This window comes from Myripristis murdjan, chromosome 23 (genome assembly GCF_902150065.1).
Source record: "Myripristis murdjan chromosome 23, fMyrMur1.1, whole genome shotgun sequence".
NCBI classification, from domain to species: Eukaryota; Metazoa; Chordata; class Actinopteri; order Holocentriformes; family Holocentridae; genus Myripristis; species Myripristis murdjan.
Genome location: NC_044002.1, coordinates 16,292,729 through 16,312,417, shown reverse-complemented (window position 1 = coordinate 16,312,417; position 19,689 = coordinate 16,292,729). Strand labels below are relative to the sequence as shown.

At 43.9% G+C, this 19,689-nt stretch overlaps 1 protein-coding gene across 1 annotated transcript; it reads left to right on the top strand.

The window, feature by feature from the left end:
- The first annotated feature begins 291 nt into the window (after nt 1–291).
- On the top strand, nt 292–18,431 carry pparaa (peroxisome proliferator-activated receptor alpha a). Its single transcript, XM_030045963.1, has 8 exons — nt 292–433; nt 6,488–6,731; nt 8,916–9,070; nt 14,391–14,529; nt 16,778–16,977; nt 17,105–17,371; nt 17,818–18,061; nt 18,187–18,431. Exons 2-8 carry the CDS (start codon nt 6,542–6,544, stop codon nt 18,429–18,431), a joined length of 1,440 nt encoding a protein of 479 aa, XP_029901823.1. The 5' UTR covers nt 292–433; nt 6,488–6,541.
- The last annotated feature ends 1,258 nt before the right edge of the window (nt 18,432–19,689 follow it).

Sequence of the window (19,689 nt, the reverse complement as noted above, 5' to 3'; positions counted from 1 at the left end):
TCTGATTTTTTTTTTTTTTTTTTTTTTTTTTTTTTTTGTAAATGGTGGTGGTGGTTTTGTGGGTTGGTCTATGAAGCATAACAATAACCGAGCCGGCAGGAAGTGAGCGCGAGCCGCCGGGACAGCCGACAGTTCAAACCGGGAGGGGGTGGTCGGGGGGGGGCAAGCCTGTTCCAGATCCCTGTGTTCCCATTGGTCCGCAGCATAGGTGTGTCAGGAGGTGTGCGCGCCCCGCTCGCTGTCCATCACGACGTTATTTCCTGCAGGGAATGAGCAGCAGAGTTTGACAGCACGGAGTGAGGCAACGCATCACGTTTTCACGGTGCTGAGGCTGTGCCGGAGCGTCCCGGGACGGCACAGCAGACCTGAGAGGCAGCCTTCCATCCCAGCAACATCACATCACCCGGAAATGCTCCCGACTGCAGCCGCAGAGGTAATTACTGCCTCCTTATTTCCCAAAGCTGTGTTGTTATGCAATTGGGATTAGAAAACATTACGGGAATTTCTTAAAAAACAAAAAACAAACAACAAAAAAAAACTTTCCCATTTTGTTGTGGGATGGGAACAAACTTTTATTCCTCACTCCTGACCTCCACTGATGTTCCTCTGTCCGTCCACAAAGGAAAAGTGTGTGAGGGCTCCTGCAAGGCTACGCTTTATTTGTGTTGTTGCTGTTTTGTGGTGCAACATGTGGCTGCTGACCACTACTTGGGTTATTTCTGTCCAAACAAGTGAAGGGTGTGAAAGCATTGTTCATTGTTCTCAGTCAGAGGGAGCCTCATTTGAACTTCCTGGCTAGACCTCACCTGTTTTTGTAATAAACTGTGATGCAGAAATACACACACACACACATACACTCAGCAAAGTGTGATGAGAACAAAAGCTTTCTTTGCCCACTGTTTCCATTCAGCCTGTAAATAGGCTAAGTTTACATTTGTCTGCCAGTGCAGCAGTAATCTGCATCCTAACTGACACCGAGTGCCAGAGATGGTGCCAGAGATTTTGCCTGATGCTGTAACTAAATATAATAATAACACCAAGTGGAATCTGTGCTGAGCAGGAGTGTGGAGGTTTGGTTTGGAGGGAGGAGGAGGAGGAGGAGGAGGGTGGTTGTTCTACTTAAGTCTCTGTGTTGTACATGGATAATAGCCGTTCCATTTGACGCACACCTGTTGTGCCTCAGCAGATTTTGGGCTGGAGGACAGGATAGGAAGAACATTGTGGTGGAAAGATCAGAGGTCTCTGAAAGGTCAAACAGCTGAGCCTGATTCAGCGGCAAGCACAGCCGACAGGGGGTAAAGACGCACTGTTCAGACATCCAGCTCTCAGATACACAAGGATAAGGAGGCCTGCCAGTGGGGCTGTAACTAATCATTATTTTCATTGTCTGTTTACCTATTGATTACATTTTACATAATTATTGCATCTATAAATGGATGAAGATGCACAGTGGAAGGCGGCATAGTCAAATGTGAAGTCTTAATTTACATAATTAGTCTCAAAAGCAGCCAAAAAACCCAAAGTATTAATTTTATAATGATATGAATGGAGAAAATAAAGCAAATTTGAGCATATTAACATGTTAACAGCAATGTTTGGGATTTGCACATAAAACGGTGAAGTTTTTATCAAAATTATAGTTTGCTATTGCATTTCTGACACTGATCTAAATGATTAATGGTTGCAGCGCTCCCTGCAAGACAGCTCTTGGATCTTTAATGAAAGATGAAAGCGAAGCTAAAACAAAAACTAATATCAGCATCAGTTCCCATGATTGTTTTTGACTGTTTAAGACATTACTGAAGCTGGTGAGTAATTCATTCTCTGTCCTGGTTTGACCTGAAAAGCAGGCGGGCAAGTTTTTTGTTTTTTTCTTTTTTTTCTTTTCCCTGATTGTGAGTCTGTTTTATCCCTCATTGCTTTGCTTTGTTGACTGTGGCCGCCATCCCCCCAGCACAGCTCTTGTTTCCTCTTTTCCTGTGACCCAAAGACAAACCCTCTGTCTGGGATTATAGTTCCTCTGGGAATTATAACACAGTGTCATGTGAGGTGATGGGGAGACGCCAGCCGTATTTGGAGCATGTAAGAAACCAAGGGAGGAAAAGTCAATATACCTCGCAGATCTTTGCAAGAGGAGGTAGCCAGGAAAGCAAGAAGTGAGGGTGATATTTACTTGGACACCACTAGAATCTAAAGTCTGTCTTTGAAATCCTGACACACTCATACAGCAAAGCCATGATATTTTTAAGGTACGGCTGTGGTTAACAGATGAAATCAGTAGGGGTGTGTTCTATAGGAGCCTATTGTATAGTATTATATAGGGGCCATCCACATTGTCCATGATCAGATTACAGACCAGGTGGATCCAGACAGAAGCTGTGACCCCCCCACTGATTTCACCTGTTAAACAACATTTCAAGTGAGAGGGAGACAGAGGCTACTTTTGCACATGTGTCAATGCGACTTCTATCATTCGATCATGCCAGAACACAAGTCTGGATGCATGAGGATCCAATTTTGCTCGCATTGCCGTAAGATCTTAAAAAAATCAGATAGAGAAGTGGTTATACTTGTAATCACATTTTTCCTATTTTGGATGCAGTCTAGGCAAAAATAATATTCAGAGAGAGAGGAAGAGGGCGGGAAATAGTAATGCGGATCCAGATTTAGATAAATAAAACCATAGGAAATGCATAACAGACATGTTCAGTGTCGATACACGGCAGCTTGATTTAGACTAAGATCTCAAAAATCCTGTTAAAGTGACAGCTGTGGCTGCAGATGCACGGGAGGAGATGGGTTAAAGAAAGGTTTGAGGCACAGACACAAGGCTTAATATTTTGTTGGCTCAATATATTGTGGTTCAAACTCTATTTAGCCTGTTGTGAGTTGCCCTAAGTACCCTCTGCGAGTGTAATCCTCAGCAAGGGCAAGAGGTTGTCAGAGGACAGATGTCATGCGTCAGAGCAGAGCTTGGCAGACCAGTCAGACAACAGCTGTGTGGTTCTGCATGGTCCCAAGTTCCCATAGATCCTCAGCCGAGCCCTCCTCCTTACAAACACAGCAAACAAGCTGCTTTAAAACACACACTCAAGCCGTACAGGAACAAACACGCACGCACATTTAAACACACACGCACAGGTCTGTCCCCCCCACCAACATTACACAATATTAGCCCATTGTCAGGACTTGTCCTCTGAAATCCTGCAATACATCAACAAGATAAACAAGAACAAGCACGTTCTGCATTGATCACGTCCCCGCTGCTCTCTTGTACCAGAGTCGGCGCTGTGCATGCTGTTTACCTGGAAAGATAAAGATAAAAAAGCCACTTTACCTAATGCACCATGTTCTTTCTGACCATTAGCAAAATTTTAAAGATATAGATTGCATGCTTTCAGTCAAAGTGCAAATCACCCAATCTCATATCAGCCAGCATTTCTCTCTAACGCAGCTTTACAGATGTGGGCAGCTGTGTAAACTCACATTTTGAGCTGAACATGGCCTCCGCGATGGCTTCAAGTGTCTTTGTGTGTTAGATCGGAAATGTGCCATCAATTTCTGCTCAAATGGGCCAAAAACTTTGGAGCAGCTTCAACACAGATACAGTTACATTGCAACACAGTATCATCGTCTGAATGACATGTTTCTTCAGGAGGGTTGCTGTGACCACAGGGATGTGATCTTTACAGATTTTTGGACACATACCTCACATTCATTTATCAGAGGACACATTCTTGTTTCCCTGCCCTGCATTTTTGTGTACTCGATTACATCTGGATTAATTGAATACTTTTCAGCAGCGTTGTTAATGGCCAAAAGGCACTTTGTTAAGCTGCCATCTGACAACACAGCAAATCATCGGTCCACAGTACGGCAACAAGAACATCTGCCGCTGCGGGTTACTGGAAGTCGGAGAGAGTGTTATAGAACATGAGTATTTGCCGTGGTGCTGTGATGTGTCATGATGGCTCCAGCAGATGTTTTCTACCCCACTGTGAGCAGCTGGGAGTTTGACCAAGCTCCCTCCCACACATAAGATCCATACTGAGATAGACGGACAGGCACTGAAGGCAGAACGAGGGACAGATAGACAGAGAGACAGACAGGCAGGTAGAGAACAAGACAGGTAGAAGGAGAGATAAGCAGTCATATTGCGAGACAGGGGAAAAGACAGACAGAAACATGCAACGACACAGGTGATACATAGACTTAAGGGGGATGGACAAAATATCATAAACACCTTATATTAGAATAGGATCCAATACAATAACCCTGCAGTAAATACCAGTTTTCTGAAGCTCAGAATGCTCAGTTTTAGTCGAAACTGTGCCCCATATGTGTTGATTCATCTCTACGGTCATTTTTGATCAGCGAATGTTCAGCGAATATCCTTTTATACTCGCAATTTGCATAGTTGGCACATGTTGCCATGATTTTTGTCTGATGTTGTCTTTAAAACGCACAAAAATGGCGCTTGTTAGTCCTCTTAACGCTGACACATACTGCTAATTGGTATTCAGCTGCTTTTGTAATCACGATTGAGCTGCTGGAAACTTAATGTCCTTTTCATGTGGCGTTTCTGTTATTTTGTCCACCCCCTGTGAACAACAGTAACACAGGCAGCTGCACAAGTGACTCATTTCTCAGAATAGTCTCTAAAGTCGGCTTTTATCAATCTGATGTTTATTGCAGGGCTGTTGCATTCTTCTGTGTTACACTACAAGGTGTTTCTGTTATTTTTTACCACCGCCCGTACATTGTCATACATTGATTTTAGACTTTGTGGTCTTCAGTACCGCAACTCACCGTGTTTCTCCCCACCTCTCTGTTTGAACGTTATCCAGTAGAGGGAAAGTGAGGTCAGGACCCAGAAGCTATTCATCATACAGTGTAAACACTTGCAGAGCTTGGTGTGTGAGCTCATTGGGTTTTTTCAGTCTGTCATTATAGACTCTCTGGAGCGTCAGGATACACTGATAAATCCGAGTCAGACCTTTGTAGTGAAGTGGGAATGTGTACTTTGGTTGGTCTCAGCAAGAGACAGGTTTGTATTTAGTCAGTGAACGATAACCTTGGTAAGAATGCCCTGGTGTTGACTCTGTGGGCAGGGCTCACTCACTTCACCATCACCTGTATGACATCAGCTGAACAGGCCTGCTGCTCAATGGTGCTGACAGCTCAAGATTTATGCCCATTGCATAAAAGCTGCCTCTACTGTACAAGAAATCCCCTGTCACAGCCTTTGGTTTCAGGTGAGGACTACTGTTAATTCTTGTTTCTGCAGTTTTTAAAACCACAGTCAGTTTATTTAGCGTCCCAGCGTGTTATTAATCATCAATGGGAGGGGGCACAAGGCATCTTGGAGCTTGTCCCACACCTGGGCTTTTGCTTCTGTGTCAATGTCAGCTGCAGTCTTTTTGGCCCGCCATCCAAGTCCCAGAAGTCCTCCTTCTTCAGCTCGACAGCCTCCGCTACAGCCAGCTGGTTGTTTGGCTGCCACCATGCCAGGCATGACCGCCTCTTTTTTTTGGCCACATTGCCTAGCTGCTTCTTCCAAGATAAGGTTTTTTAACAGGGACCATTCTGAGTCCACGTCCACGACTTCCTCTGGGACACAGGAGGGTCTCGCTCGGAAGTGAGAGTTGAAATGGTTCCAGACAGAGTCCTCTACCCAGCCTCCCCTCATTACATGTTTAGGTTCACCGTGTCTGTCCAGCAGCCGTCTCTGCCGCCTAGTCGAAGTCGCCACCAGATGGTGATCAATTGACAGCCCAGCCCCTCTCCTCACCCGTGTCCCGGACATATGGTGTCAGCTCCAATGAAATAACTATAAAGTGGATGGCTGCTCTTGGCCCAAGGTCTCCTCTGCCTGTGCACACTTTAGGGACTCTGTGTGTTCGAACATTGATGGCACAAAATTCACCACCCAAATTATGCCCCTCTTGGTTTTGCAGTTCTTGCCAATATAAGTGCAGGGACTATGAATTTGCTTTGAGGAGACCTCTATTGACCTTATGCAGTCTACCCATTTCTGCCATTGTGTTTGTACTTCTGGTTGCTGGATTTGATTGCAAAAATACAAGCGAGTGTGGATAATCCCAAACAAGAATAAATTAATAGATTAATTAAACAATGCATCATATGGACAGCATTCATGTTGCTTATAAATATACCTTTGATAGGCCCCTACCTGCCAACTCCAAGAAGATTGGGTAATCTAAACTGTCACCCAGCCACCTTGGAAATCCTTGAAAAATGGAAATTGGCTTTCCCATCAATATACAAATGCTCAAATGAAAAGGTTTAGAAAATCATGACTTTGAAAGCTTCCTGTAGTGACTGGTCTGAAAGTGAAGCTGGTTTTATCTACATGCTACACTCCCTGTTTCACTTATTGTTGATCTCTTCATGCTCACTCCCTTGTTTTATTCTTCTAACTCGCCTTTCCCATCCCTCATGTTCTGCCTCCCTGTCGCCGCCCCAGTCTGGTGAGTGAGGGGTTGTTCGCCCCCTCCGGTCCAGGCTCTGGTCCTCCACCATGGTAGACATGCCAGGGGATCTATACAGCCCTCCCTCCCCACTGGGGGACTCCCTCCTGGGCAGCCCACTGTGTGGAGACCTGATGGAGGGTTTGGAGGATATCTCCCATTCCATCGGGGACGGCACGCTGGGATCCTTTGATTTCTCCGAATACCAGAGCACCGGGTCCGAGAGCTCCATCACTCTTGGTGAGTACAATAGGTAAGAAAGGGACAACTGAGTGGATCTGTGATTAGAAACACCATTTTGTATCTGACGTATTCATCACAGGTTCGATGAAACAGCCATGTGTCTCATTACAGCGAGCCACAAGATAACAAATCCTTGCTTACTCTCGTTTTTTAGTCACTTAAGCATCAGCTGTTCAATAGAGAAGAAAAGGCCATGTGATAACATTGTGACTGCGTGGGTGTAATGTGTGGTCAAGATCTACGTCATACGTCCTTCCCTATCTCTTTGTCATTTCCCTGTCATTTCTCTCATTTTGCTGCTACTGTTTACACTGTGTGTGTGTAGTTAATATTAGCGTCACTTCCTTGTTCCATCAAATGGCCTTGCTAGTGAATTCAGAAGAAAGCTATAGTCCTGATTTCACCTGGTAAGATTTACTTGAGGATTCACTTCCAACATAATTTTAGAGTAGTGTTCCCACTTAAAATTCTGTTAAAAATGGCAGAAGACAGAAAAAAAACTCATAATCTCAAAAATAAACATAAAGAAGTCCAGAGCTGCTACTGCAATTATTTGGGTAGATGGTAAAAACTGGAATCCTCAGGTTTTATCATGTACATGCTGTGTTTTTAAAAGAGACACACAAATAATATGAGGTACAGGATCATAAATATTGAAGATTCAGATATTTAACAGCCAGTTCAACACACTCCTGCTCAAAATCCTGCTCCTGCTCCACATGCCGGTGTTTACTTTGGTCTCATTTAGAAACGACTGCTGACAGGTAATTCTAATCTTTCTCTCATATTGCTGCAACCTCCTGACCTCTCGGGCTCCAGTCTGCGATTTATGCTTTTGCTCGAGGACTGTGTGTCTCTGTGATGACAGAAGATTAGATGCAACTCGCTCTCTTTCTCCATTTTTCTCCTAAATGAAATACCATCTCCACATTCCTGAGCGCTACTTGACAAAACACTCATGCCTCCTGTAATTTAAGAGAGATGAATCAACTAAAATTCCAAGTCTGCATGAGTCAATTATGCAACAACCTCGGGTCAGAGGACCGTCTGCCAGAATCCCTCAGGACATCTGGTGAATTGCACTGGCTGTCCAGGGAATTTATCCTGACACCATAAGCTCTGCATGTTCTTTCAAAGCGCAAATGAAAAATCTTTTTTGAGTAAGGTTGTATCTCACTGATCACATGTTTGTTTGATGGGAGTTCAAAACTATTTCTGAATTTAAGTATTTTCTGCTTGTCTGTCATATCATGTAGTTTGACACGTCTTGCCAATCACTTTGAATTCACCGTCTGAGCCATATAATCAAAGTGGAATATTGCATATTGAAACATTTTCTGTGGGTTTTTTTCCTGATATTTTTTCTAGAAAGGCCTTCTGTTCACTGGCATGATAATATGCTATGAAAATTAAAAGACTATTAATTCACCCAGGGTCTGTATTAGTGCTAGTGAATGCTGGACTAAATAAAAAAATCTCCTTGCCAGGGAAAAATAGAAACTGAGATAGCAAAATCCTAACTCCTTCTCAATGCCGAATATCCTTTAGTTGCATCTCTACTCTCACATAATTGTGAATTTTACAGATATGCTCATATCAACTGACCAGTAAGCCTGGATACCTACTATTTTTTTTTTTTTAGGTAATGAAGAGAAATCCCACACACTGTCCCACTTATAACTTTACTGTAGGAGATAACCTTCAATCCAGTAGGGATCTTCCTCAAAGTGGATTTAGACAAATCCTACAATAAAGGTGGGTACAGGTGTGAAAAATTATTCTCTCATTTTTCCCCCTGCTGGGAAACAGGGGGAGATGGGCTATACATTCCTGTGTGCATAATTTGAAATCTAGTTTTTTGGATCACCATGGAATTTGGTGACAGCATTCATGTTGCCTACAGGAAGAAACCTGTCAATTTTTTTGACCCTATGACCTTTCCTCTAGTGCCCCCAGCAGGCCCAGCGGGGTATCTGCGTTGAAAATATCCGGCTTGTTTATTTTAAAGTCGATTATTCTTTTAAAAGCAACATCATTTCTTTTGTGCTATTTTATCAGCGTACGTGTTCGCGCTTTTGAAAAGGTGGATGTCTAAATTTGGATCAAAGCTCTTCAAAGTCTGCCCCTGCTCTCAGAGGGCTCACTGTATTCTCCTCTCCCGCTGCATGTTGTGTGGTGCAGACTCCTTGACCCCGGCCTCCAGTCCCTCGTCGGGGGTGTATGGAGCAGCGCCAGGCCCTGAGGAGAGCTTCAGCCCCCTCACCCTGGAGTGCAGAGTGTGCTCGGACAAGGCTTCAGGCTTCCACTACGGGGTGCATGCCTGCGAGGGCTGCAAGGTGAGTGATTGGAGACGAGAGCTGGCAAAGTGCAGTCACACATTCTACGTGCTGTGCGTGCGCACTCGTACCTGTATGTTTGCACACGCGCTCGAAGGTTGACGTGTTCACTTGTTGGCTTAGTGCAGGACAAGACCTTTATCTGTGTGTGTGTGTGTGTGTGTGTGTGTGTGTGATCATACACACAGATAAAGGTCATACTAAGATGCTGCTTTATGCACAGAGTGTTGCAGTCAAATAGCTCTGATGGAATGTCATGCCCCATCTCGGCTATCCATCAAGACTGATGATTGTTTGTGCTGCAGAGGGAGAGGCTGGTTCTGAGTTGTTGGCCCTGGTGCCATCTCATGTGGCTGTGCAAGTGGAACAGAACTGAACACACACACACACACACACACACACACGCACACACACATACTCACGCACACGCACACACAAATGTACACATGCATGCACGTACATACACTCATGCATATTTGGCTCATGCAGGCGCCTGACGCTGCAGCCAGTGGAAAGTTTCTGAGGCATGCAGCCAGGTCATGTGAGGTGGGGGACGTGGTGGCCTCACTTGACTTATCACCTCTCTCCGGCTTGGCACTGGGCCGTCTTTGGCTGATGTTTACACCTACACACACACACACACACACACAGAAGCATACACACACAAAGCCTATTTTTGGCACAGACAACTGTTGTGTTAATGCTTAAATATCACCGTCTTACGGAGTCAGCTTTGTGAGGGATGATTATCATTCTAATTATCAAAACTTGGCCGCCCTTTTCCATACCACATATCTTATCTGGCACACCTGCACAATTTAATTCAAATTTACAGTGCAATTCCATCTTTATTATCCAATATGGGACAATAAAAATGGTTTGCAGTATATAATATAATATTTAATCCCTTTTTCAAATGTTTCCATCTCTACAGAGGCTGATGCCACAGGCCTGAAATCATTTAGTTCCACTGGATGGTTCTTTTCGGTAATGGGAACAGCAGTTGCATGTTTTCAGGCCCAAGACGCTCTCTGTAGCTGAATCGATTTCCTAAAAATGTAGCGACTTACAGTGAGACCTGTGGGAAGCGCCGTCCCGCAGACATTATCTAGACCCGGGCTCTTTGAGACATTTTTCTGCTCCATTTTTCTGCTGAGACAATTTCAGTCCCAGCTGTGGTCTTCCTGTGATTTACAGTCATTTCAGAGTGACGGCAAAGATGCTCAGAACTATTCGATTCGTTGGCCAGTTGTGTCTGAGTTTGAATTATTTAGGGCTCATCGCCGCTCTGGGTGTCGGGTCATGTGAACCTGTCGCAGCTTTCATCTCCCCCTCCGAGCCGATCACAGGTTGTTGCTGCTAAACTGAGACTCTATCTCCTCTTTCTATTTTTGCTCGTCTTTTTAAACTTCTGACCTTTCCAGTTTCACAGCCACTGCACCCTTGAAATACGGCGTTTGTTTTCTCCAAGAACAAGCGATAAATGATCCATAAGCCTGGAGCGTGTTGCTGAGATAGTTAATTATTTTTAGTTCTGTCCAAGGGAATCTGAATTCTCAATATCCAGATGTTTTTAGGGTTATAAATGGGTGTTCACAGTGGTTAAATTTGGAGAGGAAAGAGGTCAGAGGAAAGAGGAAGGAGCATGCATGTGATGTTAGGTGGATTGAGGATAAAGATGTTTCATTGGCTGCTGGTGTTCTTCCTCCTTCTGTGATGTTTTTTTGCATAATCACTCCCTTGCCCCTCAGGCTCCAGCTGGAGAGAATCGGGGTGAATTTTTCTCTCTTCTGGTCAGGCGCTTTTGTCTTTTTCTCCTTTGTGATCTATAGGGAATGAGGAAGATTGAGGCTAACATTTCGCAATTATCATTTCCCCATCCAGATCTGCTGCTGATTGTACAACTCCTGGTATTTGCAGTGTGTGTCTGTGCATTCGTGAGCACCGACACAGTGACTCAGCTCGCATAAGAGCCCCAATGCATGTTTTATTTATTAGAATGACTACAAAAATATACAGGAACTCGTCTTGCAAAGCCAAGCGGCTGCCTGACTTGGCACGCGGCCCCAGACCACCGCCTTCGCTATCACGTGTCGGGCGATGGCACAACACCATTGGGCGCAGCACACGTGAGAGGTGTGTTTTGACAGGGCTCCGCTCTCGAACTCACTGACTGAGGATGGTTGCGCCAGAATGGAAAAATCCTGCTTGTGATAGGTGGAAGTCACATTTCTCAGTTTCGAGTTTCCATGCCTGACAGACTCCGTGTGTATCAGTTTCAGGAGCGGGAATGTGAATGGGAGTCTGGTGTGATGCTGTGGTGTCAGATCTGTGTGATGGTATGACACATCAGCATACTTCATCACTGTTTCAGGCTTGTAAATGGAGTTTATGGTAAGCCATGGAATCCTGAAAACTTTATTCCACAGCGGGGCTGAGCAATTAAACGAAATACTGAAATCGCTGTTTGGCCGAGTGCAATATCCAAATCGCAGGAGCTGCAATTTTTCTTTATAAAAGTAGAATGTATGACAAAATAGGGCCTCATAAATGAAATAATGTGTTGCTGCAGAGATGCCGTGGTCTGCAAATTGTACTCTCCAGATATAAGAAAACATGTTTGTTTGATTCAGACCCCAGCAAATCATCACGTCATCATGTTTTTTTTTTTGTTTTTTTTTTAATTGAAAATGAAAGTTATGATGCATAAAAAACATTCCCACCAACATTGTGAATCAGATGTTTTACCATATAATTCGGCCCTATTCCAGACAGGGAAATTTAATACATTCTTTGTACGTGTCATGGAATATCATGGCCTTTTGTCTGCCTCAATATAAAAAAAAAAAAAACAGTAACTAGTTATTCATCAAATGTAATATTATTTTCCACTGTGTTCACATTCTGTTCACCGCACAATAAAACAGAATAATAAACTTTCATAATCAGACCTCTGAATCAGAAGTGTTTAATATTTTGGTTAAGTTAAAAAAAAATGTCCTGGAAATTAGGGCTGTGCCCGACTCACAATTTCCAGAGTCACTCAGAGTCGGCATTTCAATACAACAAATTGACTATTTGTGCCCCCCCTCCCAACACACACACACACACACATCTTCCCCACTCTGACAATATCCGTTTGGCTGTTTTCGTCAGCACTGGCTAGCGGTCCTTATTTTTCCTCCACCAGCTCAGTGGGCGGCATCAGCTTTTGGCACTTGCATGTGACGTGTTTTCATGTTGATTGCGGGCAGAGGGGCGTCAGTACTTTCCTCCGCAATTCTCCAGATAATTAATCCAACTGCGCATCCACCAGTTCTAAAAAAAAAAATTATATTTTTCCATTCCCTAGTGCAATGTATTCCCAGTGCATTTTTAAGAGAATGCTTCTTGTGTTATTGTCCCATTACAAAGCCTTTAAGTCTTTAAAAAAAAAAAAAAAAATCCAACTGCCTAACTTAAAGAATCTCAATCTCACACGGATGATTTGACTCGACTCTCAGGGGTAGCCCTAACAGAAATTCAACATTTCAGTCACAGAGAGTCATTGAAACATCAGGAATTTTTTTATTTTATTTTTTTTTTAAAAGAGAGAATAAAGGCAGGGGATGACGTGCAACCCAGGACGCTGCGATCAGGACAAGGGGAACCTGCTCTACCAGGAAATTTGACATTTAACGTAGAGCGGGAACCCAGTAGTGATTAGAGGAAGTCTTCAGTCATGTAAAGCTCACAGGTTTGAACACCACAACAATCAGTGTGTCTTATTGAAGTGCCCCTGAGCAAATCACTGTCTGAATAATAGATTCCTCAATCGAAATCTGTGCCACTGTTTGCCACTGACATTCCCTGTTTGCCCTGAAGGCAGCAACGCACCATAAATCTGTTTACTTACCTCTCTGGTCTTACAACGTATGTCTCACAGCTTTATATCACAGGAAAATACGATTTGCTGGATGCATCTTCACACTCATCGACATGCAAAGACATGCAAGCTGTGCACTCATACATCTGTTTTTTTTTTTCCCTTTTGCTTCAGCTCTGTTGTCGTGTCGGTGATGACTATCAGATGGCACTGCACTGCTTGCTTTGGCCTTCAGAGTTTTTCCCTTCGCCATTTTCACGAAGATTACACTCAGCCGTGCCCACAAAACTACAGTTTCTGGTGAAAGAACACGAAAAGATGATCCATGAATTTTCCACGTCAGCTAGATTGATGTGTGACACGTAGCCCCTAACCACATGTCATAACTGCTCTCGTCGCGAGTGGAAGCCAAGGCCTCTGCCTCTGTAAACGCTCACAGAGTCGAGGAGTGAGTCAGACATATTGCGCAGCCATGTGGACAGAAATATATTGCAGGAAAGTTCAACGCGCCCATTTGTCAGCGAGAGGTGAGGAATGTCCTGACAGAAATCCCAAGTGTTGAACGCCGTCCAGTGATGTATGTGTACGTGTGTGTCTCATGCGCTGGCCATTGTGGGCTTGCTGTGCAGTATCTGTGTGTGTCTGTGTGTGTGTGTGTGTGTGCATGTGTGTGTGTGTGTGCATGTGTGTGTGTGCGTGGGATGCCTTACAAATGTCCTGTCCAGTTCTTCCTCCACAAGGTCAGCCTTTGTACCTTGAAGCGCATCTCCCTTTTGGAATAGATGTCATTCCATTGTGGGCCGCAAACCAAAATGTAATGTGACACCCGTGCCACCTATAGTTAAACTGCATGTGCTCATGGTATTGTAAGGCGCTGTGGACCAAGGTGTATGACAGATGACATGCACAAAGAGACAATAGTGACAATTGTGATCAGATTTTGCCGGTGGATACAAGATCGCCTCGCTTGAGCTGAAGCATCAGGATGCTACAGTTTATTTTTGCAGCCCTCTTTGCACATGAGCCTTCAGATCAGACTTTTTTTTCTAAATAAAATAAGCTTCAAATGGACTCTCCAGTCATATCTCTGCCATTTGGGTGTGCTAAACTGTATGAAAAATGTTTAAACGAAAGGATGGAATCACACACAGTTGCATGCAAAGTTAATTTCCTTTTTTATGCAACAAAAAATATTTTCAAACAATGATTAATAATGACATAAAAAGGAGTAATAGCTGCATAGAATCAATAGCAATAACAAGAAAGAAAAGAGAACTTAAAGGGACATCATGTCAGGGCAGTCAGAGCAATTTTCTGTGGTTTTCAAAGTGGACTTACTTACTTGCTTACAGGCCGCAGTTTGACTCCTGTGGATTTTCCTGCTCTGGTTGTATTTCATCTGGTTTAATGTTTCACTTTGAGACAGCGTTTTCTAACTCTCTCTGCCTCGACCAGGGTTTCTTCAGGAGAACCATCCGGCTGAAGCTGGAGTATGATAAATGTGAGCGCAACTGCAAAATCCAAAAGAAGAACCGCAACAAGTGCCAGTACTGCCGCTTCCACAAGTGCCTCGCCGTGGGAATGTCCCACAACGGTAACTCCTCTGTTTTCACAATCAAAGACTCAATCAATCAATCGGTCCGTCTTTATGTATATAGTGCAATGTCATGCAGCGGCTGTAGCCCGGTGTGCTGCACATGACCAAAGGACTATGCACCAAAAACAAAAGCAAGTGATAGTGTGCAAAGGCACGAAAAAGCAAAACAACAAATAAAAATAATAAAATTCGGGATGTATGATATTCGATTTTATGTGATATACGACCCTTTCCACCTCTTTTGGCTGATAGCCGATATACAGACATATTTTTTTCCACCTTATTGCAGAGAACATCAAGTCTCTCCTGCAGTGGAATTAACATTTTAGTATGCCTGCTCTTATTTTGAAGGCCCACTGCAAGATGCACACCTAAAACACAGTGCTTTTCAAAATGTGAATGTTCCCTGGGCAAAATAAGGAAACGACTTCAACTTTGGTTATGTAAAACTTGCCATATTTATTTTTATTTTATTAATAATACGCTCTTTCAAACAAAACCGTAAGATTCACCCAAATCAAACAGGCTTGCATGATGCTCTCCCCGAGGCAATCACGACAACAGCCACCACCACAGATTGGCACGGCATAGCGGCAGAGATTTTCATTTTGGGCCAATACCGATATTTCATTTTAAAGCTGATATTGGACGATACCAACGACATGTCGATATTATCATGCATCCCTAAATAAAATCTTAAAATAAATCCCAAAACTGATGGGGAACCGATGCAGTGACTGTAGAATAGATGTTTTATGTGCCGGTCTTCGTTGTAGCCGGCCAACAGCTTCTTTAGGCAGACCAAACAAGAGAGCATTGCAACAGTCCAGCCTCGAGGTTATGAAAGCATGCGTAGGTTTTTCTGTGTCAGCCTGAAAAATAATGTGTATTTATGCTGCAAATCCCCGTCAGCGCTTTATCTTTATTTTTCTCCTTTGCAATTCTGATTCTGTGCTCGCATTGCTTTCGCGTTATGCGACTGAGGAAATCAAGCTAAAAGGCGAAAATGCGAACTGATTTTGTTCTAATTCAAATTATCGCTTTAAATGAGTATATTTAGAGAATTGCTGTAATCATATCACAAATACAGTGGCCATTAAGTCATAAAAGAAGTAATGACACGGTGACATAGTAGCTTTTAAATGACATGTACAGTAGTTACATAAACCTTGGCTCGCAGTCCCGGTTGTCCTCATTTGACACAGCAGCCACGAGGTTTTATCATGAAATGTGTGTGTTGTAGTTAAGGGTTTGTGTGTTATCAAAGTCATTATTAGCCCGCACAACAACAGTGAGCGTATCCTTGTGTCACCTTCAGTGGCAGTAGGCCAGCCTGTTTATATTGCTCGGGGTTTTTGCAGAACGCTGTCCTGAAACAGCCTGCTTGACAGTGAGAAAGCGCAGGCCTGTGTAAACCCACATCTGGTGTGTTATCTGTAATGAATGCCAAAGGGGGTCAGTGGGTTTGTTGAGGTGGCCTCAAACTGCACATACATCAGAGTCAAACAACTCGGAGCCAAGTGGAAGATGTTGTGTTTTCATGAGAGTGGAGGGAAAGAGCAGAATAAATGCATATGCATGTGCGCCTCGAATCCATGCGTTTGTGTGCAAACACACACACACACTCAGACCGGCTGCCGAGAGGGTTGTCTTTTGTCAGTAACACATACCCACCACATAGCTGTTTATTATGCATGGGAGCAGACCTATATTTCCATATGAACTTTCACTTCAACATGAGATAGAAGCTATTTGAAAATGTATTCGACATTTTACAGCCTTAAGCAAAAATATTGGAGGCTGAAATAAGATGGGTTAGAGCTGAGTGCTGTATCGATATTTTGTCAGTACTGTGATAAGATACTAGATATCAGATTTTGGATATTGCAGTAACATGATGCAGCATAAGTGTCAATCTTTCTGGTTTTAAAGGCCTGCGTTTGAGTAAAATGATGCAATTTTCTGAACTTATTTACCTCTTCTAGTTGTAGCTCTTGTAGCCTCAACCTGCAGGTCATCATATCCACATTACTAATGACTGTTTATCAAAAATCTGTTTTATCAAAAATATCGTTAGTCATCCCTACAATATCCTTACAATATCAAGCTATTCACTCAAAGATTATGTTGCCCACCCTTAATCTGTGTTGCTAAAATGCTGAGTTATAAACTTTAAATATGTGTTTCTTACAATGAATGTAATTAATTTTCATTTCTTGGTCCATCCACCCACACCCACCTGCAGCCATCCGGTTCGGTCGGATGCCCCAGTCGGAGAAGCTGAAGCTGAAGGCGGAGAGGCAGATGGGGGAGAGAGAAGTGGTGAGCCCCACGCTGGCTGACCACAAGATCCTGGTCAAGCAGATCCACGAGGCCTACATAAAAAACTTCAGCATGAACAAGGCGAAAGCACGGCTCATACTCACCGGAAAAACCAGCAAGCCGGTAAAAGAAGGGGGTCATGGAGGGTCACCTCTAGCTCAATATGTCTAATATGAAATCAATGAAACGTGAAGGCCTGATAAGCCCAAATATAAGCCCACATACCAAAACCCCCTCAATCTCTCCACAGCCTTTTATCATTCATGACATGGAGACGTTCCAGCTGGCGGAGAGGACCTTCGCGGCCCACCTGGTAGATGGCGGCTGTCTGTGGCCCGAGGGAGGCCTCCATGCTGGGGAACTGGCTCTCGCTGTGGGGCCCGGGGAGCTCCAGGACAGGGAGGCGGAGGCCCGGCTCTTCCATTGCTGCCAGAGCACCTCGGTGGAGACGGTCACGGAGCTGACGGAGTTTGCCAAGGCTGTGCCAGGCTTCCAGAGCCTGGATCTGAATGATCAGGTGACGTCAGATGAGGGGACTGAGTTTATTCAGTCTTTTATACTTCAGTTTTTCTGTCATTGCATGTGAGAAGGTGCGGATTGCATGCTTAATTTGTGTGCAGTGCAATAAAAATGCAGTGGAGAAAAAAGTATGGATTAATTAATAGGTTTGTAGAGAGAAAGAATAATCACTGATTTTCTACAATGATACAGTATGTTCTTACTTTAAAGGAACAATTCACACAAAATATATGAAAAAAAAGATATTCATCCAGATTAGATTTTTGGTTTTCCAATCATCACTATAGAATTGGGGTGGATTGGTATTCCTTTGTGGCGCTTAAACCACCACAACCCAAAAATTCACATATATTTTTTTTAAAAACCAAGCGTTTTGGCCATGCACCGGCCTACTTACCTGCCTCAGATCTTGACTTCTTCTTCCTCTCCCTGCCCTGCACGTAGGTGACTCTGTTGAAGTACGGTGTATACGAGGCCCTCTTCACCCTCCTGGCGTCCTGCATGAACAAAGATGGCCTCCTGGTGGCCCATGGTGGGGGCTTCATCACCCGAGAGTTCCTCAAGAGCCTCCGGCGGCCTTTTAGTGACATGATGGAGCCCAAGTTCCAGTTTGCCACGCGCTTCAACTCCCTGGAGCTGGACGACAGTGACCTGGCTCTGTTTGTGGCCACCATTATCTGCTGCGGAGGTAACCGGTGGTTTCAGGGAGAATACTAAACGAATGGTCGATGATAGATGGAGTCTTCCCTCTTCTCCTTGCCCTCCCTCCCACTCACTGATCTCCATCTGTGCCCTCACCCTCCTCCTTTTCAGACCGTCCAGGCCTGGTGGATGTGCCTCCAGTCGAGCGGCTCCAGGAGAGCATCGTCCAGGCCCTGCGGCTCCACCTGCTGGCCAACCACCCAGACAACACCTTCCTCTTCCCCAGGCTGCTGCAGAAACTGGCCGACCTCCGCGAGCTAGTCACCGAGCACGCTCAGTTGGTGCAGGAAATCAACACGATGGAAGACACATCGCTCCACCCGCTCCTGCAAGAGATATACAGGGACATGTACTGAGAAGTTACCACATGGACATACACAGATATGCAGAGACATGTGTTTAAAAAAAAATCACCAATGGTTACTGTGTAGCAGGTATTTAGTATAAGCTGGGTGTACATAAACATTTACTGATACTATTATGGATATCAATGTACTGTATGTAGCTTATTGTGTGGTGTCAGTGGGTGCACATGATGTTTTCTGCAGGAGTTTTTCTTGAATGAGTGGAAATGCGATAGTAGGAGGTGTTAAGACCACGTGACACTAAAATGCTCCTTTGGAACAAAACATAAGTCAAATTCTTTTAGGGGGAACGGCAGCTCCTGCAGACCATGTGGCCCATCAAACCACTTCACACTTTTTGAAACACATGCACAGAGACGTTACAGCATTTCAGATGCAATCATGTATAATTCAAGTTCCCAAATGGTGTGGGTCAAGAATTCTCCGACATGAACAAATAGTCCTTGAACAGAGGCAAATGGGGGTAATTGCAAACATGCATATATTTTACTATTTGTGTAGACAATCAAGATTCGTGTACTGTAAGTGATTCCTGCAGTCATGCAGCGACATCCGATATTCACAGTGCCTGTGAGCAATATTGCACTCAGCAGTTAATCCCCTCGCTAATGGCACACAAACTGATATGTGAGCTCTTAGCATTGAGAGGGTGTGACTAAAATTAAGCAAGTAAGAGCAGTCGTGGTAGCTCTCCGTTCCCCTAATGAAGAAGGTAGAAAATGACCTCCTAAACATCCCTATCTCCCATAATTTCTCAACCTTGATCATACACTATAATTTTATTAACTCTGCTAACAGGGTGAATTCAGGTAAAAGCCATTGTCCCTTATTGATTTCCCTTATTACATCTATAGATTCTGCAAAAGGGACTGCAACTCAAGATCACCGATATGTCCCTTATATTTTGTAGATTCAGTGTTTATGATCAGTTGAAAGGTCTTTGGGTATGGTTAATATGGCTGTCATTCCTTTTCAAATCCACGTGTGCCTTGTCAAATGTAAAATTTTCTGTGGCTTGTTTGAGGTCACTGGGTTGAAACATCCAACAGCAGTCAGGAGACGCACCATAACTCCTCACTGTGGCTGAGTTTCTGCTGTTTTTACCACCGTGTGAGTTTATGTTAATCACACAGATACAGATTTAGAGTAGCTTTCTCACCATACGGGTAGCTGTATAAACATTTCATGTATTGGACCAGGGAATGTACCCGCATAGTATTGAATACTGCCTGCTTTGTTATTCAAAGTG

What these genes read in the sequence shown, in the direction of transcription:
- pparaa (XM_030045963.1), top strand. Translation starts at nt 6,542, where the DNA reads ATGGTAGACATGCCAGGGGATCTATACAGCCCTCCCTCCCCACTGGGG. An exon ending in ATGCCTGCGAGGGCTGCAAG is followed by an intron (nt 9,071 to 14,390) that starts GTGAGTGATTGG and finishes TGCCTCGACCAG; the next exon opens with GGTTTCTTCAGGAGAACCAT. An exon ending in CGTGGGAATGTCCCACAACG is followed by an intron (nt 14,530 to 16,777) that starts GTAACTCCTCTG and finishes ACCCACCTGCAG; the next exon opens with CCATCCGGTTCGGTCGGATG.